General features: G+C 38.6%; 1 protein-coding gene across 19 annotated transcripts in view; it reads right to left on the reverse strand.

The window, feature by feature from the left end:
• Nucleotides 1-6,721: 6,721 nt before the first annotated feature.
• The window catches only part of LOC148846561 (protein HESO1-like), a 63,931-nt gene continuing 45,610 nt past the window's right edge, over nt 6,722-25,042 (reverse strand). For 11 of the 19 annotated variants that reach the window (XM_088952762.1, XM_088952759.1, XM_088952754.1 and 8 more), the window contains 4 exons: nt 9,697-9,742; nt 8,162-8,268; nt 7,984-8,085; nt 6,722-7,875 (listed from right to left, as the gene is read on the reverse strand). In XM_088952762.1, the coding sequence (XP_088808888.1) occupies nt 7,270-7,875; nt 7,984-8,085; nt 8,162-8,268; nt 9,697-9,742 (861 nt within the window). In that variant the 3' untranslated portion in view covers nt 6,722-7,269. Of the gene's footprint in view, nt 7,876-7,983; nt 8,086-8,161; nt 8,269-9,696; nt 9,743-22,854; nt 23,033-25,042 lie in introns of all 19 variants that reach the window. The other 8 variants (XM_088952751.1, XM_088952749.1, XM_088952752.1 and 5 more) reach the window with 2 other exon arrangements.

Here is a 25,042-nt window from a genome sequence, read left to right on the forward strand (position 1 = left end):
AAATCTCAAGGTTGAAGGCCTGTTAACATGGCATCTATCAGCAGGGAGGCAACTGACATATCAAAGGTAAACACCTTGAAGCACTAGTGGCTTTTTGTTCTCTGGGTTTTTCTTTACAATTAGCCAATACTAATTTGATTGTTACCCCTCTCTTTCTCTCTCAGGCTCTCACGGTTACCATCCATTTACACCAAGGAACTGTACATTGGGTTAGAGTATGAAAAGGACATCATATACATCAATAGTGTTATTAACAAAAAATAAAAATTGACTAACTTCCATGAAGCACTTTTGGGTAGACATACTTAAGTACAGTGCCAACATTTTGTCTATGGATTTCCTGTTCTGAACTAGACTTGTCTACAATGATTCTAGCATTTCGTGCACTCCATATGGTTTAAGAATTAAGCAAGGAAACATTGACTAGAAGATTTTTCTATCTTGCTTAAACTTTTAAGCTGCCAGTTCTTGAATAGAAGTTAGTAATATTGGAGAATATCAATGCATTCTAAAGATCCCCAGGAATCATGACCATAGTGAGGAGATGCAGCAGGAGTGTATAAGAAGTGGTTGGTTGAGACTTCAGATTGTCAATGGAATAGTTCCCCAAAGCACAAGATTATGCCATAAAAGAAACTAATGAACGACTTTTTTTTTTTTTTTTAATTTGATCACTAACAGAAATTTTATTAAAGAAAGAAATATAGATTACAAAGGACACAAGGGGAGAGATAAAATCTCTTAACCCTCCCCAAGAAAGTCAAAAAACAGTTACAGCATATTCTAGAATCTAGACTCCCTTGATTCAGTAGTGGTTTGTGACTCAGTTTTCTAAAGAAGTTATGTCATTGGGTCAACCTCCAAACACTTGAGGTTCTTTCTTAGTCTAGGGTTCTACTCTGTCTCTAAATGAGTTACCTAAAAACAATATGGTATAAAGCGTCCCTTATTTACTGCTGCCACAGATTGGGGGGCAGGGATCCACCAGGGACTGGATCATCACACAGACAGTGAATCCCTCTGGTGTCTTACTTGGGAGTATCTTTTTTCTATATGCCATTCTTTGATAAGGTGAGAGCATTTTTCAATCCTTTTCTGGACAGCAAGTTCATATAACTTTTGAACATCCTCCATTTCTAGTTTAAGTTCCCTTATATTTTTATATTGTAGTCTTCCTGCATAGCCTTACGGGCTTTTAATTGAATCTATGAGATCATTTGCCTAAGAAGAGAGCTATTAACATCCTCAGGTGTCTTGAATCAGTCATCAACTTTTGAGGCACATATAGGTTACAAGTAGGTGAATGTATATGCTAACATTCCTAAGCAATCATGAATTCATGATATACTCTAAGGAGATCAAAAGCAAATGACAATAATAGAAGAGGCTACAAGTAGCTGTCAAAGTGGAGGAAAGTAATGGGCAGCTATCCAAAGGGAAGGGACTGCCAAACAGGTGACAAGAAAGGTTTCAAAAGGATAAAGGCATAGTTGAGGCATAATGGCCCAAAGAGGTGAGACATAACCCTCAATGCATAGCAAGGTTTAAAAGAATCCTTTTCAGATCTTTACTCAATTTCTACATACAAGGACAAACCTATAGCCTTCTTTGTTTTGACTTCCCCACAGGGATTTTTTGCAACTTTGTGTTTAAGATAGTTTTGAGAGGCTTTGAGCTTCTGCCATTATGGGTTTGATTAGTTCTGTTGAAAGTGTTGTTTTTGCTCCATCTACCTAGACTGCGGAGTTTGGTACATAGATTTCAAGGCACCAAGGTGAGGCTAGGTGATAGCAGGGCGCTTTGTTGCGTAGTCACCTGGGGGGCACCTAGGCATCACCTAGCTGATGGGATTTTTTTGAATAAAAAGCATGAATCCTAGGGTAATTCCCTAGGTTCCATGGTAAGAAAGAACAGTCTTTCACTATTAATTTTTTATTATCTTCATAAAAAATGTATAAACTTCATTTAAAACATAGAAAATAAACATATTCATGAAAAACTGGAAGAAAGAAAAGAAATTTTAGAAAATAGAGGGGCTGAGCCTCTATTTTTTTCCTAGGAAAAGAAGAAAAGAAAGAATGAAAGAAGAAGAATTCTTCCATGCTTATTATTAGTTCAGGTTTTGAAGTCTTTGAGGATTCAAGACAATATACATCTTTTTGAAACCTAACAAATAAGAAAAGTAATAAAAGAACTAGTATTTTAACTCAAATTGAATAATTTAGCTTAATAATGTCTGCTTTGTTATAATCACAGAAAGTTAAGAATATAAACTTATCTAAAAACACTGTGTAGAAAATATCTTGGCAATTAAGTGAGGTGATCCTCCATGAGCGCCTTATGGCTTAGGCATCACTCTACATGTTAAGCTACCTTGGTATTGCCTGATTGTCATAATTAGGTAGTATATCTTAGAGGTAGTCTCTATTTTATATGATAGTGGGGAGTTCTTGTATCAGTTGGTTTAACAATAGCAAAAATGCCTTTGCTAGGTTATTTGTTTTTTCATTTGATTGATAGCAGCATGTTTGTGTTTTATTGGATGGTCGCAAAAAATTGTTATTACTATGTGAAGTCATGAAAACCAAATCACCCAAGCATGCTCTCACTGTGGTTTTGTTTATCTTTTGACTTACAGCATGTATGGGTCTTTTAGAGGCCATAAAAAAGTGTTATGATTATGTAAACTCATTGCTCCACATGTTAGGCTTTCACATTTCTTGATAGCAAGTAGTTCATGTATCACTTAGGGTAGCGACAACAAGCATGCTTTCATTGGGTAATTGTATCTTTCATTTGATTGATAGAATGTCTATGTTTTATTGGAAGGTTGCAAAAAAGTGTTGTGACCATGTGGACTGATCACAATTCAGAACCAAATCACTAAAATCACCTAGGCATGCACTCACAAGGTGATTTGGTTTTCAATTTGATTATTAGCATGTTCATGACTTATTGGAGGGTCACAAGAAAGTGTTGTAACCATGTGAAATCATCGAAACCAAATTACCCAAGCATGTACTCACTGGGTGATTTGTTTTTTCTTTTGATTAACATGCCATTGTTTTATTGGAAGGCCACAATAAAGTATTGTAACCATTTGAACACTTCACAACACATGTTAGTCTCCCTTGGCATTTCTTAATTCTCATATTAGGTAGTAGACTTTAGAGGTAGTCTTTATTTTTTCTTATGTTAGTGGGTTATTTTTATATCATTTGGGGTAGGAAAAAGACATGCACTCATTGGGTGATTTGATTTTTCATTTGATCATTAGTATGCCTATGTTTGGCGATAGGGTTGAAAGAAAGTGTTGTGGCCATATGAATTCATTGAAATTAAATCACCTAGGCATGCACTCATTTAGTGATTTGGTTTTTCATTTGATTGATAGCATGCTTGTGTTTTGTTGGAGGGTCGCATGATAGTGTAGTGGTCATGTGAACTCGTTGTTATGTTATGACAATTTCTAAATTGTCATAGCGAGGTAGTAGGCCCTAGAGGCAATCCCTATTTTTTCATATGTTAGTAGGTTGTTAGTGTGCCATTTGGGGTAGCAATAGTAAGATGCACTCACCGGATAATTTGGTTTTTCGTTTGATTAATAGCACGTCTGTGTTTTACTAGAGGGTTACAAGTAAGTGTTGTGGCAATGTGAAGTGAACACATAGAAACCAATCACCTAGGAAAGCACTCACTAGGTGATTTAGTTTTTCCAATGTTTGAAAGCGAATGTGCATTTTGCACTTGAGGTACAAGGCTCAAGGTGAGGTGCATGGCTTTTTGAAGCAAGGTGCAAAAATGCAAAATAAAAATGAAAATGCGAAAAATAAAAATATTAAAATATTAAACATAACATAACATATAGACTTAAAATTTTAAAAATAAATGTTTTAAAAAAAATTATTATAACAAGTTAAAATATTGAAAATGAAAATGTAAAAATAAAACCAAACATAACATATAAAATGTATTCAAGCATGTGAAACTTTCAATCACGTTATTGTAATTTACCTCAAATGGCTAATGTGATGTTAAACGTTTTACATTCCTAATTCCATCAGCCAGCCTTTGTACGAAGCCCCTCGTGGTAATTGCAGAGTATAATCTTCACATTTTTTTTTTTCTGTGGCTGCACAATGTGCACCATATCGTGTTCAGAACAATTGTTATGACATGGTCGAGGCTGCACCATTCTCATTACAAAATGAATCCATTATTTGTAACCATTTTTTTCCCTGGCCAGTATTTGATGAATCTAATTGTTTCCTCGACATTGCAGACACAAACAGTAGCAAATACTGCTAGTACGCACCACAATGTGAGTGGAGAATCTAATTGTTTTCTCGACATTGCAGACCCATTTTTTAAATGGGTTGGGTTCAACCCAAACCCGCTTTAACTCAATCTAAACCGCCCAAACCCATAATCTTATATTTATGTACTTAAAACAAAAAATTAATCTTATATTTATGTACACAAGCGGCGAAGCCATTTGACTATGTTTGGGCTTTGGGTTTCGGGTTTGACCGAACCACTTAGGTTCAAACCAATTAGACCAACTTGAACTATCTAATTGGATTGTTTTCGAGCTAATCACATCAAAAGTGGTTGAACCGTTTAGATTTGGATTAATTCAGTCCGACCAAATTGGACCGGTTTAGTTAATGGTAGATTGACTTGGACTGGCCCATATCAGGTTTGTGCACGGGTTTGGAACAAAATTGATTGGCCCAAAGCAGGTTAGGAGAAGTAAATCGGACTGGCCCATATTCGGGTTGGATGATCCAAACCGAGCAAAGTGGGGGCAGATTTCAAGCCAGCCCAAACCATCCGCACGAACTTGTTTTGGATTTGGATCAACCCAGATATGCCTGTCTTGGGTTGGGTTGGGTTTGGACTAGGTTGGCCGACCCAAACAAACCAAACCAAGGTGATTGAGTCTGTTCATATTTAAACCAAGTTGAGTTGGTACGGACTTGGGTCAAGTTGATTTGGATTTATGTCGATTTGGGTGAAGTGTGTTGATTCGAGACAAAATTAATTTTAGTCAATAATTAATAAAAAATTAATGCATTAATTATAAATTATTTCATTCAAATGAGCTGGTACAAACTCAGGTCAAGTTGATTTGGATTTATGTTGACCAAGTTGAACTGGTATGGACTCGGGTCAAGTTGATTTGGATTTATGTCGATTTAGGTGAAGTGTGTTGATTCGAGACAAAACTAATTTTAGTCAATAATTAATAGAAAATTAATACATTAATTATAAATTATTTCATTTAAATGAAGAAAATTAAAAAAAAAAGGCTAAAGAATTTATACTTATATCTGTAGTGGTTAACCCGCCAAGCAAATGGGCAGGTTGGGTGAAAAATTGCCACCCCTAAGGCTGATGGACGACTGGCTTTCTTGAGATGTAAATGTTTGATGAAGGTTGTCATAAAATGGTAAATTTTGTTGCATGTATTAGCTATTGAAAATTGAGATTCTCTGGATGCTAGATCACAAGCCTTGTGCATTTTCCAGTGAACAGCTATTAGGGATCGAATTCAAGAGCAGCTAAAAAGGGAAAAGTCAAAATGAAGATAAAGAAACAATTTGACACTGGAGGAAAAAGAGTTTTATGACAAAGAATAGGTAAGCTTTTCTATGTTTGTCGTTAGTAGCTCACTACAAACTGATTATTTGTTGGGAGTTGACGGTTGGTAGATAGTGCTCATTTGATGGTAATATAGTAGGAATATGGAGAATGTATTACGGCAACATTGAAGATTAGTTAAGATTAAAATATGCAAAAAAGGAATTTTTGAAACTAAAGATGTTGCAGTATGAGGGAAACTATAGAGAAGAAATCAGGGCTTTACAACAGTTGCCTGGTTCATGAGGGACCATAGAGACGGAAAGGGAGCTGCAAGCAGATCTACAGAAGGTATTGCATTGTAAGGAATTGTTTTGGTCGCAAAGATCTAGAGAATCTTGGCTGCGTGAGAGGAGGTTGCAACACAAGATTGTTTCATTTATCAACATCACAATCGAAGGTGGATTGCAATCGTGAGTCTCGAGTTAGATGGTTTTGGCGTTTTGACAGAAAACAGATTAAAAGTGTCATTGTGGACCACTTTGAGAAGGCATACCGGTCCACTGATCCAGTAGCGTTGAATGACTTGGTGATCCTATTGCAACCATGTACAACAGAGGGGGATAACGATATAGGTATGGTTGTGGAGTCGTCCAAATGGAGAGGAGATATTCCAAGTTGTTAAAACAGATGGGCCCATTTAAGCTGCCAGTTCTTGCTTAAAACAGATATTCCAAGATTTTTCTATCTTGCTTAAACTTTTAAGCTGCCAGTTCTTGAATAGAAGTTAGTAGATATTGGAGAATATCAATGCATTCTAAAGAACCACAGGTAGTAGTTATTGGAGAATATCAATGCATTCTAAAGAACCACAGGAATCATGACCATAGAGAGGAGATGAAGCAGGAGTGTATAAGAAGTGGTTGGTTGAGACTTCAGATTGTCAATGGAATAGTTCCCCAAAAAATAAGATTATGCCATAAAACAGATGGGCCCATTTAAGGCCCAGGGCCCTGAGCCTCTGATGGCGTATTTGCAACTTTCTATCAATAATGTTGGAGCACGGTTGGTAAGGAGATCAAGGCCTGAGCCTCTGATGGGCTGTTGTAAAGAGTTTCTAAAACCTGGTACTCAATGGTTTCAGATTGTATGTCTTCTATTATTTTTAAAGATAAAGCAAATCAATTTTGCTGCAGAGGTTGAATATTGATACAAAGAAAAAAAAAAAACAGCTGCATCTGCACATATTAACATGCCATATAATGATACAAAAAATAAGAATAAAAAGGATAAGAATTCCAAGAATAAACTACCAAAATTTGGAAACTAACAATTGAGTCGGGTGACCTCTTACCTAAGTGTTGTTTGCTCTAAGTACATGAACTGAATAAAGTAGAGACTAGCAATTTAAAATAGTCTGGCCTTGTTGAAATTGGAACCACACATCATCTGCTGGTCTTGCGGCCCCCCCAGTGTCCAGAGTTTGAAAATCGCCCAGGCACTCAAGCATGCCTTCAAGCTCCAAGGTGAATCTCGATCAATTGGTGCAATCATATTTGAGGGTTCCCTTGGTTGGGAGAAACATTAAAGAAAGAAATGTGCGGCAACATTAAGTGGAGTTGATTTGAACCCGGTAATGAGCAACTTCCCATAGTGTGCAACAACATTGTGGGATAAGGAACCTAATCAGTCAAGTTTATAATGCCAATTATGGTTGACTTGAGGATATGGCACCCCCAGCCTATCATGAGGCACCAAGGACATCAGATTTGGATCATGCAACACTTTAACCCCTACCGTGTTTTGCTGTAGTCCACTACTATATAGTCGAGGAGCAAATGGGAGGTGTGGAGGACAATGTGGCCTCTCAGATCCCGATGGCATTTGATTAAATCCATAACCAAATCCAGGACGAACGTATAGATTCTGCTGAGGAATAGGTGAACGGACAAGAGGAGGTAGGTGGCTTGGAATCTCAGCATGCATTTGGTGTACTGTAGGGACTTCAATAAACCGCCTCTTCTTTGGTGGGATTGGGTTGAGTGGAGGTGACATTCCTGCAGGATCATGGAACGGAAAGCTTCTCTTATGATTGACAATACTACTGCAATGTACAGAAGGAATAGGTTTTGAACCAAAGAGAGAATTATTCAATTTCGTTGCTTGAATTAGGCCATCCTTGAAATCTTCGAGATCGCAAAGAGAAACATGGATGCACCTGTAGATCTTCTTTAAGCCTTCCATATCAACTGCCCTGGCAACATTCTGGGTGCTATCTGTGAAATCCTCAACCTGGGACAAGAAATGAAATGGTTTATTTTTTTCTTCAGCCAAAAAGAAATTATATGTAATTCAAGTTAATTGAATACAATATCATTTGAAATGGTCCAGTTAAGTTACACTTATATAGCCCACTTGATCATCCCAAGATTTAGACATCCAGGATCCTTGATATGTGCTCACACAGAGACCTTTAGGCCACAGAGTCTCAACTGATGCCAACTGCAATTGTAATGAAACCAATGAAAATCTGCATACTGTTGTTACATATCTATTTCATAGGAAGGAAGGGCATTACCATGGCCAATAGAGTTGCAAAGAGTTCAGCCAAAGATTCTTTATTCTTCTTCCCATAATGCAGAAAATCATGAACCGTCATCCTGATATCTTGAGCCTCAGCTCCATCTGAAGAATTTGAAGGTCAGTAATACCTTGAGAACCACATTAATCAACAGAAAGCAATGAAAGAAAATAACAAGAAAGAGCAATGGCAATAAAAGGATTTGGGTGGGGAAGGAACAGGTTGAGAAAGACAAAAGATAATCATCAAGATAAAGCATGTGAGGCATGCCCATGGTGCCAGATTATCATAAGATCATTAGATGAACAGCAAAAACAAGGGGAAGATCAAGTGAGACGCAATAAAGGTGTAAATGAAAGGCATGCTCGTTGTACCCTGCATAGAATAAAAGAGGTGCATCGGGTATGAACCTAAGTAGGGCTGCAACCCAAACTTTTGCATGAGTTGGTCTTCAGTTGAAGCATCCAGTAAAACAAGCCCACCGAGAGTGAGCCATCCCACTTAGGCCCAAGGCTGGCTGGTACAAGTTTTTAAGATCAAATCATCCTGGCTACCTCCTTTGCCTCAGGTTGGTCCAGGGCCTCAAGCCAAGAGGTAAACACTTTCATTGGGCCTTCTTAATCGTAGGCCTGTCCATGTTGCACCCCTTAGCCTAGGGATGCGACTGTCTCAAGGCACACGAGGAGAATGCCTTGTTAAAACTTGTCAGGAATTTTATTAAGGAATAGAGAATCAGAGATAATAAACAAATGCAAGATAAAGATATAACCTTCAATTGGGCCATCCTAATCTTGTCTGCCTCTCCGTCATTCTATCCCCCAGACTCAATTTTATCCAAATTAATGTTCTGCTTCAACTTGCTCCAATCCTCTTATTGATCAACAGGTCAGAAGATATCACATCTAAAGCATTAAACCAACCAGACTCAAATTTTTTCCTTCATATCCCTTGTTTTACAAACTCTTTTAATTTGCACGGACTGGGACTTTTACTCTCATAAGCTCAAAAACCTAATTCAACATTCTATGACCCTATCTACCATTAATTTATTCCAATAAGTAGTTCATTCATGCTTTTTAAAGTTTTTGTATGTGGAAGGTAATTGGTAGCAAGAAAAAGAAAAAAGGTGCTGATTTGGGCACAAACCATATTTTATAAACCAGGAAAACCCCTAATGTCCCCACCATATTCTTTAAACTTCTCATTAATCTATTATACATCTACAAATTAAAAAAAATGCTGATTTGGAGTGTGCCCCAAATCACTCCCCACACCACCAAAGAAGAAGAGGGTACAAGATATAGGATTTTCCTTTTCAGGAGGGAGGAGAATGAGGTGAATGTGAACACAACCATAGTCAAAAGCAAACCATCAGTCTGCTTGAAATCAGACCAAGACCATGCAATTGGGTATCACAGTCACTGAATCTTTAGGAAGAAGAAGAATCAGCCTTAAAATAAGAAACTAATGGACGTAATATATCACTAGCACTATCCATAAAAAGAAATATATTGTTTGCACAATTAACTTACTTTTCAATAGTTCACTAAATGGAGGTAATATGGGAGGGTCTCGAGTCTGCACAACCAAAAAAAGGACATGATATATATGGAGAGAAAGACATTGTTTTTTTAAGTATAATCTAAGAGGATCTTAAAGATTAAAACATATTAAATCAAGTTGGCATTCAATATCAAATTACATGACTCAACCAATTAAACAACAGCAAACGTCTTGTGGATTGATCATTAAAATTCTATACAACTATAGCAATTTCCAGTACACTAAATATAGTTCAACATCAATGGTTTTCTGCATGCAGCAAATCATGTTCAATAGAAAAATGTTGTCAAAATGATATTATCGGCCAAGGCACTAGATCATGCTTGTTGCTTAAGCATGCAACAAAGACCAAAGACCAATGCACTAGATCATGCTTGTTGCTTAAATTATTGTCCCATTATCACAAAGCTTCTACAGATATATGCCCGACTTTGTGAGCATCTATGAGACGGAGGCTATTTCTATAATCATTAGGTAGAGCACTTGTATAGGGAGAAATGGTGTATGGTATTATTAATTCTTCCTCAAGAAATGATGGAAAGTAGAAACCACCTCCAAGGAAGATAGCTCTTTTACCTCTCAAAGCTTCTAAGGAGTTTCTTATCCTTATAGCTACGCATATTCATCCTTCCTCATGGAAAGGGGGTTGTAAGGTCTGAAAAATTCTATATGACCTCAATTATAGCTTCAAGCAAAAGGGTATCTCTTGTTCCAACTGTTTTGGGTTATATTTATCATGCTTTAAACTTAGTAGCCACTTGTCCTACAGGCCTTGGCAATGCTAAGAATCATTTTCCCATCCATTATGTAATCTCTTTGGGTTCTCATTAACTGAGTGGTCGATTTGCTTAGGAACTTTTTCGCCAAGCAAGCAATTTTCATCTTCACTTAACTGCGACTGGATTGGATGAGGATACTAAGCTCCATAACAAGAATTTGGGGGGAAAAGCTCTTGAATTTCGGGCTTTCATATGTTCCCGCGTGTAACCTATTCGAGTTGGTACAAAGAGTTTTAGAGCCCTATTACCCAAATAAGTTTGCTCGTCTTCTTGGTTGACCAGGCTATTCCTTGTAACCGGTTACCCTTTGCAGTAACAAACCGGACCAGCTGACCGCTTAGTGACTTAGCACGGGCTTGGGTGCATATCCTTGCTGAAGGTTTTGGTATCCATTTTGTTGCACCAAAAAGGAATTATCATGTTTGCATTACCTTTCATCATTTTGTGAAACACATCATTGATGCTATAGGCCTGAAGAAGGAATCTCCCCAATTACGTAATCAAGTTATTCTTGGTCTTTTAAAAGATGTTTTCACTCGTCTTATCGAGGGAACTAACACTTCTAAGGAGACTGCTTCAAGTTCCAACCTTCTCATCAAAGAAGTTGGTTCTAACTCTAAGAGGGCATTAGATCATTCCAAAGAAAACTCAAACATTCATTTTAATCAAGCTCGGTATCTGCATCCCTTGATTGATGAGATAGAGGAGGATCCTCTTGACCTAGAGAATTTTCGTGATGATTTTCCAAGAGTAAGATATTTATAATTATTATTATTTTTAATCCTTTATGCATTTGTTCACCTGTTTACTCTAGGCTTGTCCTCCCCTTTTAGAACCTCTAGTGCTTGCCAGTATGTGGAAGTTCAGTGTGATTCACTTTGATAGGCATCCTCTAGGGAAACCCCTCCACCTTGAATTCATAACCTGCATAAGGAAGACTTGAAACTGGAGGACAAGCAGATGTTTAGTCTTCCCCCAGTGAGCTCGTTCATTTCTTTCCTTTTTTTAAGAAGAGAATGCCTTTGAAGGTCAAGGCCTTCTTAGAATGCTTGTAGCTATATTAGAGGAAGACGGAAAACAATTATCACACTCTCTAGAGAATGTCTCTCTTGCACAGGACATGATTTTGATTGATGATACTTTTGAGGATGCTCCTCCAGGCTTTTATATGCTACCTCTTCATAAGGTAATGAGAATAACATTTAACTTAAAAGTAATCATGTGATAGATGCTTCACATAAAAGATAAGTTACCTTCTTCAAGAGATAATGAGAGTGTTGAAGCTAAAACTAGCCATATACGAGAAGCTTCATGTATCCGTGATGAGTTACCTTCCTTAGAAGGTAATGAGAAGAATACCATACCATAGCCGAAAATGTTCTACATGTTGATGGATGATTGTAATTTACCTGCCTTAGAAGGTAATGAGGAGTGTATTGGTGCACCTATTGCTACCTTTCTTGGGAACATGGTGTCCTATATGACGGAGTTTGTGAATCACAACATTCAAGAAATTCAAGAAATTGTAAACGACTCCTCTCCTAAGGAATTGATTCTCAAGAGTAAGAAGAACATAACACAATCCATGGTGGCTCTAACACCAGATCTTCGGACAAGGGTGGAGAAATTCTCCCATGTTGTGACCAAAGTTTTATCTATGGCGAAAGACCTTCACTCCCGAAATGCTGAAATTGCAAAGGGTTCACGCATAGATGAACTTAAACACCGAGAAGCAATTTCTCGTTATAAGAAATGTATTGATCACATCAATGCAATTCACGAGAGGTAGGTTGACATGGTTGTGAACTGTTCTGAGATAGCTTCAAGGATGATAGAACTTGTTGAACAATAATAGAAGGACGAGGCCTTGAAAACAGAGAAATCTGCTCTTGACCATGAGCCCGTGGAATGTAAAGAACGAGAAGTTTAATTGAAGGCTCGCAAGTTGGAAGTTCGAGAGGAACAAATGAAAGCCCACGACGCTCAAGTGTTTAATTATGAGAATTTATTTCTCATATGACCAAAAGCACCAACTTTTTAAAGATATTTGAAATGTATTGACATATCCATACATTCTTTAGAAACTTTTATAGATGACATTGATATTCAAATGAAATATATGTTTTTCATTAATGTTGTAGTTTGACCTATATATTAAGCTGCCCGCGTGCCCATTTAGGGATCAAGACAACGTTGTTCATGTGCTGCTCCAACAGTTAACCACATGAGAGTGATTGGTGGGGTATTTTAGTAGTTTTACCACGTACTAATAGCATTGGTGGCTTGTCCAAGCAATTTAGCCATGTGCAAACATGGTGGTTTTACTCATTAGTTAACTACATAAGAGTAATCGGTGGTTGAAGTTTAACTTCATAGTGGTAGAAACTTAAGCATAAAAGCGCTTAAGGAACTTTTTCATTTACACAAGGGTATCTAATTTGACCTTCAGGGTCAGATAACTCATATACCGCCATTGGAAAAATTAAGTGATGATATATAGACCTTCCCATTTGGGCTCAAATTTTCCTAAAGTCTTCCTTGTGATTATCATAGGTCTTCTCATGGTTAGCACTAAATCTCCCACTGCGAGTGACTAAACTATGAGCCTCTTCTCATCAAGGGACTCAAGTTCAAAAACCTTATCTTTACATTTTCTTCCGGATGTATGAGTTCTGCCCCGAATACCATACTATATGGTGTGCATCTAGTAGCTGTCCGCATTGTTGTTCGATATGCCCAAAGTGCTTCAGGGAGGCGCTTGTGCCAATCTCTTTTATTCTTGGATACCATCTTCTTAAGTATTTTGTAGAGAACTTTGTTAAGAGGTTCTGCTTGTCCATTTGATGAGGGGTTATAGGCTGCAGATTTAGCATGCTAGAATTTATATTTCTCAACCAACTTTATCATAGCCTTATACTTAAAGTACGAGGCACTATTCGATATAATTCTGGAGCGAATTCCATATCTATATATGATATGGTTTTAAATAAAGTTGGCAACATCTATTCCCCCAATCTTATGGCAGCCAAAATATATGAATGTAACTTAGAAGATGACAGTTCAAAAGGACCAACTACATCTAACCCCCAAGTTTCAAACGTCAATGATAGAGTGGTAGGATGAAGAGGCATCGGTGATAGATATATGAAACCTCCATAGAATTGGCATACTTTATAGGAGGATGCAAATTTTATTGCAACTCGAACCATGGTAGGCCAATAATGACCTAGCCTCTTTAATTGTCATGCCAATTTTGGCCTAGCTTGATGGGCTCCACATGTGCAAGAATGGACTTCATGTAAAGCATTATTTGGCTCTTCATCAGATAGGCACCTTTGTAAAGTGAGGGGCTCGCCGCCGTATGTCAATGCTTTTCTTTGGATCAGTAGGCAACCTTCCATGTTGCAGATATTTAATGATAGGTTGCTTCCAATTTGTGTCTTCCAAATTTGATAAATTGTGACCATGCTCACATTTGCAATTTCTTGTAATGGTTTCCTTTGCCTTTGATAGTGACACAACACAACTCCTTAAGATACATATAGCATCCAATATAATAGTGGGCCAATAGTAATCCAACTCTTCCAATTCTCTCACAATCTTGGGGACATCTTGATGTATATTGCAATCTTCTACATGTACTTCATAGAAAGCTTGTAAAGATTCATCTTTAGACAAGCACTTGAGGAGAATTCCATTTATACATTTTCTATAGAGTGTCATTTATATGCCTAAAGTGAACAGCTTGACGCTGTACATTAGCACTTCTTCTAGGATCTATTGGGATAATCCCATACTGCAAATAATTGATTATGGACACCCTCCAATCTGTAGTTTCTCCTTCTAACTATATTGTGACGAAGCTCATAATTTCAACTTCTTTATCTCTTTTATTTATAGATGGAAGGATATTCTATTCACTAGTAGTAATTTCTAGTTCTTTTTGTTCCGACAAAATTAGCGTTGTGGCCAACTTGGCCAATGCATCTGCATTGTCATTCTTTGATCTTGGAATATAACCAATAGAGATGTTGGTGAATTGAGACGCAAGTTTTTTGGCATTTTTGAAGTAAAGGATTAAATTCAAGTGTTTAACCCCATACAATTCATTTAACTAGTTAACAACCAGTTGAGAATCACCATACACTTGTAAGTCTTCAATGTTCATCTCCCGTGCAATTTCCAACACACTAATAATTGCCTCATATTCAGCAATATTATTTGAGCATAATGATGTTAGGGAGAATGAAAAAGGAATCAACTCCCTTGGACGTGTGACAAATACAATTCCTACCCCTGCCCCTTGTTTTGAGCAAGCTCCATCAAAGTAAAGTTGCCAAGGCTTTGTCACCTCTACATACAAAAACTTTCTTGTCGGGGAGATCTTTTAATAACTCCATCATCGGGCATAGGATGAGTTGCTAGAAAATCAACTCTTGCTTTCCCTTTGATTGCCTTTGAAGGAATATATTTGATCTCAAATTCTGAAAGAATGAGGGACCATTTAACTAGTCTTCCTGTTAAGACCGGTTGGGAAAGCAAATATTTTAAGGGGCAGGCCTTTCAAATTAATGTGATCAGGTGTGCAAGCAAATAATGTCTTAATTTTTAAAATGAAAACACTAACACTAAGCACACCTTTTCAATTGGGGAGTAATGAGCTCTGCTCCTACTAAAGTTCTACTCAAATAGTAAAGAGCATTTGCCTTCCCCTCATCATTAATTGAGCTCTGCTCCTACTAAAGTCAAAGGCTTTCCCTTTATAGGTGTTGCTAGCACAAGACAATTTAGTAGGTAATCTTTAATGCTTTTGAAAGCATTTTGGCATGTTTCATCCATTTTAAAAGGTGTATTTTTCCTCATTAGCCTTCAAAATGGCTGGCATATCCCAGATATATTGAATATGAACCTCCTTATATATGCTAGCCTTTCGTTATTAATTTTATAATTGGTAGGGGAAATTCATCTTTTGGACATGCATCATTAAGGAGGGGTGGGGACATGCATCCTTTAACTACTTTAAGTGGAGGGACACATGTCACCCTAGGAAGGAAGAGTTTTCTTTTCCATCCTTAACTCATTTTAAGTGTAGTGGCACTTGGCACCCTAGGAAGAGAGAGGTGGGGAGTTACTTAACCACTCTCTCCTCTATATAACCCCCTCTCCTACAAAGAGAAGGGGCTAATGCCATTTTGTTGGCTAATACTAATTTATCTGCAAGATTTCTAGCACTAGGAGGCAACTAGGAAGAGAAAAGAGAAGAAGATTGGTGTGAAGAGCATAAAAAAAATGAAGAGGAAGGTAGGGAATATTGTTTTCTTCCTACACCCCTTCACTAGGATATTCTAAATCAAAATCAAGAGGTTTTCTCTACCCCTAGTAGAGATGTAATTAAGGGAACATCTACATGATTTCCTAATGGGACTTACCCAAATATCAATAAAACACAGTTATTAGTCTAATTGGGTGAATTATGTTGTGTGAGAAATCATACTAAAAAAATTCCACTAACATAATTTTGGCATGTTCGGTGCGACCCATTCACCTTTTCATCTCTGGTGAAAGAAGTTAAAATGAAAGAATAGACTAAAAATAAAGAAAATGATGATGATTCATGCATTAACCTTATATTCGTATTATGCCTATACAGGAAGAAATCATGGCACCAAAGGTGATTGTCCACTACCTTGAACTCACGGCTGCAAAAAAGGATAAAATGGGGGGCTCAAAGAAGCCTTCCTACAAAGCAACATTCACTGTGGATGTGAATCCCCTTACTACTACCACCAATTCCTCTTGTAGAACCAGTCATGATGGCAACCATTTCTAAGGAAGAATCTATTCCCCAGGCATTTACTAAAGCTATAAAAGAAAAGGCAATTGATGTTCTTTCATATACACAATTGAAGCATTGGGTAATAGAACCCGGAATCTTATAAAGGAAGGGCTCTTCCTCTTGCGGGAAGAAAATTATTTTTAATTAGAAGCCTATTGCGATAATTGAAGGATCTTCAAAACAATCTCCTATTCCCAATCCTAAACCTAGGTCCAAGAGACCTCCAAAGGCTAGAAAGCTACAAAGTACTGCTTCCATACTTCCACTTCTCTTGCTGATTTTGCTACTGTTAGTAAACCCTAGCAGATTCTAGGTTGAAGTAGAGAAGAAGAAAGAAAAGAGCAAGAAGAAGAAGAAGAAGAAAGAAAGGTTCGACCAGACTAGAAGAGAGTCTAAATCACTCTCCCCTAGCTGAACCACTTGTATTTATTCAAAAACATAGAGTTACAGGAAAGACCATTTTGTCCCTCATAGAAGATGGGACACAACTTAAACTCAAGCAAATAATCTAGAATGACCAAAATACCCCTGACTCAAGCATTCTAACACTCTCCCTCAAGCTGGAGAGTATATATCATATAGTCCCAGCTTGTTACAAATGTAATATATTCTTCCCCGAGACAATCCCTTTGTGAGGAGATCTGCCCACTGATTTCTTGAGCTCACATGAAATGTGGTTATCACCCCACTTATCACTTTATCTCTTACGAAGTGACAATCAACCTCAATATGCTTAGTTCTCTCATGAAAGACGGGATTGGAAGAGATGTGAACAGCAGCTTGGTTATCACAGTATAATTTCATGGGTTTGTCAATTAAGAATCCCATCTCTTGAAGCAAGTTCTTCAACCATACTAGCTCACATGTGGTATGGGCCATAGCCCTGTACTCTGCTTCTGCACTACTTCTTGCCACCACTGTTTGTTTCTTGCTCTTCCAAGTTACAAGATTGCCACTGAGGAAGGTACAATACCCTGTAGTTGATCTCCTGTCTGATATAGAACCAGCCCAGTCAGCATCTGTGTACCCTACTATCTCAAGAGTTCCTCCACTTTGGTATAACAAACCACGACTTGGAGCACCTTTTAGGTACCTAACAATTCTCATAACAACTTCCTAGTGAGGAACCCGAGGATGTTGCATAAATTGGCTCACCACACTCACAGCAAATGATATATCTGGTCGGATAATGGTCAGGTAGTTCAATTTGCCCACCAACCTTCTGTATCTTCCAGGATCATCAAACTCTTCACTCGCATCAACACTCAGCTTGGCATTGAGTTCCATAGGAGTCTCTGCTAGTTTAGCACCTAACCACCCTGTTTCTTCAAGTAGATCAAGAACGTATTTTCTCTGACATAGATTGATCCCATGTTTTGACCTCGCATCCTCTATTCCCAGGAAATATTTAAGCTTTCCCAGATCTTTCGTATTGAAGTGATCCTGTAAGAATTTCTTCAACCTGTTGATTCCATTGCTATCACTCCCAGTTATGACAATATCATCCACGTATACGACTAGCAAGATTTTCCCATCCTTTGAGCTATAGCTGAACACAGAATGATCAACCTGACAGTGTTTCATCCCAAAGGCTTTCATCACTTCACTGAACCTGCCAAACCAAGCACATGGAGATTGTTTCAGTCCATAAATTGCCTTTTTGAGCCTACACACTTTGCCAGACTCCCCCTGAGCAACAAACCCTGGTGGTTGCTCCATATACACCTCCTCAACTAGATCACCATGCAAGAAGGCATTTTTTATGTCAAGTTGTACGAGAGGCTAATCATACATAGCGACTAATGAAATCAGCACCCGAACTGAACCAATCTTAATCACAGGAGAAAATGTCTCCATATAGTCCACACCATACATCTGAGAATAACCCTTGGCCACCAACCTCGCTTTCAATCGCTCCACACTGCCATCAGGAAGATACTTCACTGTGTAGACCCATTTACACCCAACTGTGTGTTTACCGAAAGGAAGAGCGATGAGTTCCCATGTGTGATTATGTTGTAGAGCAGAGAGTTCTTCCATGGCTTGCCGCCACCCTGGGGAGGCAAGAGCTTCCTGGACAGTCTTGGGAATGGGAACAGATGAGAGTAATGATATAAATTTGCAATGAGAAGCAGAAAGGTGAGCAGTAGAAACATAGTGTGAAATGGGGTGAGAAGTACAAGTATGTTTACCTTTTCGCAGAGCAATAGGAAGATCAGGATCTGAAGGAGGAGCAGTAGCAGGATCTGTCGACAGGGGCTGAAGTGGAGGAGGGCCCGATGCACTTCTGCGGGTATACACTTGAGTGATTGACGGCTTCTCAATAGTAACAGGCATAGGATGTGCATCTGCAGTAGAAACAGGAGCTATTGGAAGGATGTCCACAACAGGTACAGGAAGGGGAACCACAGAGGGAGAGGAAGAGACCCCAGTATCTGAGAAGAACGGAACTGACTCAAAGAAGGTGACATCAGAGAACACAAATGATTTATGGGATTTTGGGTTATAACACTTATACCCTTTCTGAGTCCTTGAGTAGCCAAGAAAGATACACTTAGTAGCTCGAGCATCTAGCTTGTCCAACCCAGGCCCCAAGTGTTGAACAAAACAAACACAGCCAAAGATTCTTGGGGTAAGAGGAAATGGAGATAAAGTGAGAAACAACACGGAGAAAGGGGATTGACTTCCAAGGATTGACATGGGCATCCGATTGATAAGAAAACAGGATGTAAGAATAGCATCACTCCAAAAATGTTTTGGGACATTCATATTAATCATCAAGGATCGAGCAGTTTCAAGAAGATGTCGATTTTTTCGTTCAGCTACACCGTTCTGTTGTGGGGTGTAGGCACAAGAAGTTTGATGAATGATCCCATGATGTTCTAGGTATTGCTGAAATGGTGAGGAGCTGTATTCTTTGGCATTATCGGAGTGAAGAATTTTACTATGACACCAAATTGAGTGCATATTTCAGCATAAAAGTTTTGAAAAATAGGGAATAACTCACTACGATCTTTCATTAGATAAATCCATGTCATCCTTGAAAAGTCATCAACAAAGATTACAAAATACTTATACCCATTGTATGACACCACTTTAATTAGACCTCATACATCGGAATGAACTAAAGAGAAAGGACTTGAGACACAACTATCAACTCTTGGACTAAATGAGACTCTATGATGTTTACCCAATTGACATGACTCACAATCTAATGATGAAAGATGACTCAAGGAAGGAACCAGTAACTTCAAGGCCTTGAGAGAAGGATGACCAAGTCTACAGTGCCATTAAAGAGGAATAAGAGATGACTGAAAAGCTACTGGAGGACCACCACCATCAAGGTAATATAATCCACCTGCTTCACGCCCTCCACCAATCTTCCTCCCCGTCTTGAGATCCTGAAACACACAAGAAGGGTAGAAGGTTACAGAACAATTAAGAGACTTGGTTAATCTGCTGATAGACATAAGGTTAAAAGGAAACTTAGGAACATATAAAACAGATGATAAAGGAAAGGAGGAGAGATTAACATCACCAACACCACAGATAGGAGATGTAGAACCATTAGCAAGTGTAACTGTTTGAGGTGTAGAGTGGGAAAGGGAAGAAAATACATCATGAGTCCCAGGCATATGGTCCGAGGCCCCAGAGTCAATGATCTAGTGTGAGTCTTTGGAAGCTAAGCAAGTCATACCTGAATGGGCAAGTGTAGCGGTGTTCTGCTGAGATGTTTGAATGAACTGCTCATATACTGCACGTGGTACACTCATCATTTCCTTCTCAGAAGCACAAGTAGATGTGGAGGGGATTGGGTCAGTTTGCTGACTTTCAGTAATTGTGTCACTACCCTTAGTCCTAGCATGGTTAGCCCAAGTGTTGGGTGCACCACGCAAATCATAGCAGAAATTAACTGTGTGCCCCTCTAAACCACAATGTGTACACTTTCTCTGAGTATTACTCCTTCCTCTTCCCCGACCTCCCCCTGAGTCTCGGCCTCCAGTCCGACCACTAGCCCTGCTAAACATGTGACCACCACGGTTGCTTGGGAGTCCACTCCTAACACCACCACTTCTATTTCCACGACTGCCCCCTTTAGTCACTATCAAACCAAATCTATCAGAGAGAGAAGAATGCTCTACCGACTCAATGGATGTCTCTTAAGACGAGCAAAAACTTCTTCAAGTGAGGGAAGAGCAGATCCTCCCAATATTTGTGCTCTGACAGGCTCATACTCAACCTTCAACCCCACAAGAAACCTTGTCACATCAAGCTGCTCACGTTGCTGTTGTTGGATCTGAACATCTGATGTTACAGGATGATACACATTAAGCTCATTACGAATGTTCCTCAAACTTGCATAGTGCTCTTCTAAGCTTTGACTCCCTTGCTTCAAATTGAAATACTCTTGATACAACTGATACACCCTAGTTGTATTGTCTTGTCCAGAGTACAACTTCTTAGCATGATCCCAGATTTTCTTAGTTGTATCTAGGAACATGAAGTTCACACTAATCTTTGGTTCCATGTTGTTCCAGAGCCATGTCATTATCTGTGCATCTACTTGTTCCCAGTCACTGAACCCAAGGGAATCAGAGGGAGGTTTCTCCTCTCTTACATGTTTTACCTTCCTCTTGGCCTTCAAGAACACCACAGATTTTACCCATGGTACATAATTCTCACCATTCAACTTGAAGGATGTCATTTGAACACTTAGATAGTCTGGAGAAAGCATGACACCTGTTTTGTTATCATTCCCATTTTCAAATGAAGCCATCTTAATTATTTCACCTTCAAATATACAACACAACCTCACACTCTTTCACAAGACTTGTCTCACTTATAACACCACCAATTCTAGCTTCTTTAAATACACATTACACACCACACACTAAGGCTGAAATCACTCAGTCTTCACATCAAACACCTGGGCTACACACTGTAGAACCATTCACCATCAACACACTAAGACTGAAATCACTCAGTCTTCACATCAAACACCTGGGCTGCACACTGCAAAACCATTCACCATCAACACACTAAGACTGAAATCACTCAGTCCTCACATCAAACACTTGGGCTACACACTGCAGAACTGATTACACACAAGGTATAGGAGACCACTTTTAAATATTTTGAAACGTAGATACACCAATCACCACGACACAACCACCACCAATCTACTGCTGTTGTGAACTTCAACAGTCGACAACTCTTCTTTCAACATACATACAAAGAGAAATGCAGAGGAACACGACTGAGATGCATATCAGTCACATTGAGCACCACCACAACCAACTCTTGAAACAAAAAGAAACATTCACAGTCCCTTACTTGGACAAACAACAATAGTGTTCATAATTGTCCACATTCAGCCCTCTTTGATACTGAATAGAGGGTTTAATATACCACTCCAACGACCACCACAGCAACGACCGGAGGCATCCTCACCTCCAGGCCAACAAAATGACAGCTCCTTTTCAGCCCCTTATCGAACCTCCACCCAGGTCAGTCAAAAAGGAAGAAGATGACTGTGAAAGTTGGCGGCGAACCCAGAAAGGGAACAGCAGCAAGAAAGAAATGAGGATACGACCTTACAACTCTGATACTATGTTAGTAAACCCTAGCAGATTCTAGGTTGAAGTAGAGAAGAAGAAAGAAAAGAGAAAGAAGAAGAAGAAGAAGAAGAAGAAAGAAAGGTTCAGCCAGACTAGAAGAGAGTCTAAATCAGTCTCCCCTAGCTGACCCACTTGTATTTATTCAAAAACATAGAGTTACAGGAAAGACCATTTTGTCCCTCATAGAAGATGGGACACATAACTTAAACTCAGATACAATAGACCTTTCACTCTCAAGCAGATAATCCAGAATGACCAAAATACCCGAATCGAGCATTCTAACAGCTACAACAAGATCATAAAAAGCAAAATCAGACATGGAAGCTAAAAAATGTGCATTTATTTTCGGATACATGTTTATCAAACAAACCAGTTTCTACTTGAAACAGGGGCATATACACAAAGTTCTGAGGTTGATTCATATTCAACTTTTGCCACTTCAAAAGTTGATCTAATACATGAAGATCCTGAATATTCAATTCAAGAAAATGAACTTGTGGAAGAAATAACATCCCATTTACAAAAAGTTGGCATGCCTTCAAAAGAAATTCAAGAGTCAACATCCATGCCAGTCATGCCTTCAGAAGAAATTCAAGAGATGCAGAAATTGCATCTCTTCTTGCTTAGTTGGAGCCTCAAGCAAGTACCTTTGCTAAGGAGTCATTTCAACAAGCAACGTCAACTTTTGTTACTGCTCCTCAAGTAGATCTGAAGGTACTTATCGCAGAGGGAATAAAGGAGTTCCAGGCATCTCTAACGCCACCAATTCTTAGGACACTGTGTTCCCAAAAAAGGTAGTAGTAGGTGGACCAATACACTCCTCATTACCTTCTAAGGCAAGTAAATTATCATCAACATGTGAAACATTTTCAGCCTCAGTATTCTTCTCATTACCTTCTAAGGAAAGTAGGATACTAAAGCCTGGAAGTGCATCCTCAGAAGTATTATCAACCAAAATCGTGTCCTGTGCAACAGAGAGATTCTCTAGGGAGTGTGATAATTGTTCTCCATCTTCCCCTAACATAGGTGCAAGCATGCTAAGAAGGTCTTGACCTTCAATGGCATTCACTCCCTAAAAAAAAGAAAGAGAAATGAAAGCTAGAGTAAGTAGACGAACAAATGAATAAAGGATTAAAATATTATTATCTTAATGTTGGAAAATCATCAGAACAATTCTCCAAGTCAAGAGGATCCTCCTCCTCTACCTCATCAATTTAGGGATGCAGATACTGAACTCACTTAAAATGAATGTTTGAGTCTTCTTTTGAATGATCTAATGCCCTCATAGAGTTAGAACCAACTTCTTTGGTGAGAAGGTTAGAACTTGAAACAGTCTCCTTAGAAGTGGTAGTTCCCTTAATAAGACAAGTGGAAGCATCCTACCAAGAACAAAGTGATTACACAATTGGGGAGATTCCTTCTTCAGGTCAATAACATTGATGATGTGTTGCACAGAATGCTTAAAATATTCATGTGAATTTCACCTCCACCATCTTGCATATGAAAAGGTAATGCAAACCTAATGATTCCTTTTCAGTGCAACAAAATGGATACCAAAACCTTCAACAAGGATATGCACCCAAGCCCGTGCTAAGTCATTAAGCGGTCAACTAGACCGATTTGTTACTACAAAGGATAACCGATTACAAGCAATAACCTGGTCATAAACAAGAAGACGAGCAAACTTATTTGGGTAATAGGGCTCTAAAACTCTTTGTACCAACTCGAATAGGTAATACGCGGGAACATATGCAAACCTAAAATTCAAGAGCTTTTCATGCATAATCTTGTCATGGAGCTTAGTATCCTCATCCAATCCAGTAACAGTTAAGTGAATATGAAAATTGCATGGTTGGCGGAAAAATTCCTAAGCAAATCAACCACTCATTTAATGAGAACCCAAAGATATTTAGCGGCACATGTATGGTTAAGAATACGGATACTTTCTACTAGAGTGCGGTCCAACAAAGTTTGGAAAAAATACTCCCCCAACCAAGAAATTACATAATGGATGGAAAAATGAATCTTAGCATTGCTAGGGCCTGTATGACAAGTGGCTGCTAAATTTAAAGCATGATAAATATAACCCAAAACAGTTGGAGCAAGAGATACCCTTTTGTCTAAAGCCATAATTGAGGTCATATAGAATTTTTCAGACCTTACAACCACCTTTCCATAAGGAAGGACGAAGATGCTTAGCCATAAGGATAAGAAAGGTACAAAGACACACTCTTTAGAAGCTTTGAGAGGTAAAAGAGCTATCTTCCTTGGAAGTGGTTTCTACTTTCCATCATACCATACACCATTTATCCCTATACAAGTGCTCTACCCAATGAGTATAAGAATAGTCTCCATCTCATGATGCTCACTGTAGAAGCTTTGTGATAATGGGAGAATAATTTAATTCCTTTCATGCATCCAATTCTCGGAGAGCATTATTTTGTGGAATAAGCTCTTCATACGGTATGCCAAGGATAGGTAAGCCACATACAATCTTCATATCCCACAATGAGATCCCCAACTCTCCAAATGATACATGCATAGTGTTGGTTGTAAGACTCCATAGTTCACAAAAGGCACACCATACCTCTGGAGCTCAGTTGTAGGAATATCTGAAAATACCAATTGCACCATATATGTCGGTTTCCATGAAAACTTTTTCATGGTCTTTAGAATGATTTATGTCCATACCTAAATTGGAAGTTATTCTATCGTATCCCATGCTTCAACATGTGATGAAAAGTAGGGCCTTTGCTTTCATCCAGTGGTACATTCAAAACAACAACGGAACTAATGCCAACCTTCTCTAGCATTAGCATATCCAAAGAATTTCCGCTAGAAGTGGATACTTCAATTTTACTGAAATCACTATATTTTGAAGTCTTCAAACTTCCTGAAGGAATACTAGCTCAAGGTGTCCAAGTCTCTAAAATCTTTTCTTGGGGGGATGATATAAACCTCCTATAGGAAACAGATTTCACCAAAATAGGCCCGATACTCAATTCATTCCCTTGTTCATCTAGTGCCCTTTCATAGCAAATAGCGGTGGCCTCGGACCTCGGGTACATCATCCATTTGAATA

Source organism: Nelumbo lutea, chromosome 7, assembly GCF_056320005.1.
Source record: "Nelumbo lutea isolate HS-2025 chromosome 7, American lotus-T2T, whole genome shotgun sequence".
Taxonomy (NCBI): domain Eukaryota; kingdom Viridiplantae; phylum Streptophyta; class Magnoliopsida; order Proteales; family Nelumbonaceae; genus Nelumbo; species Nelumbo lutea.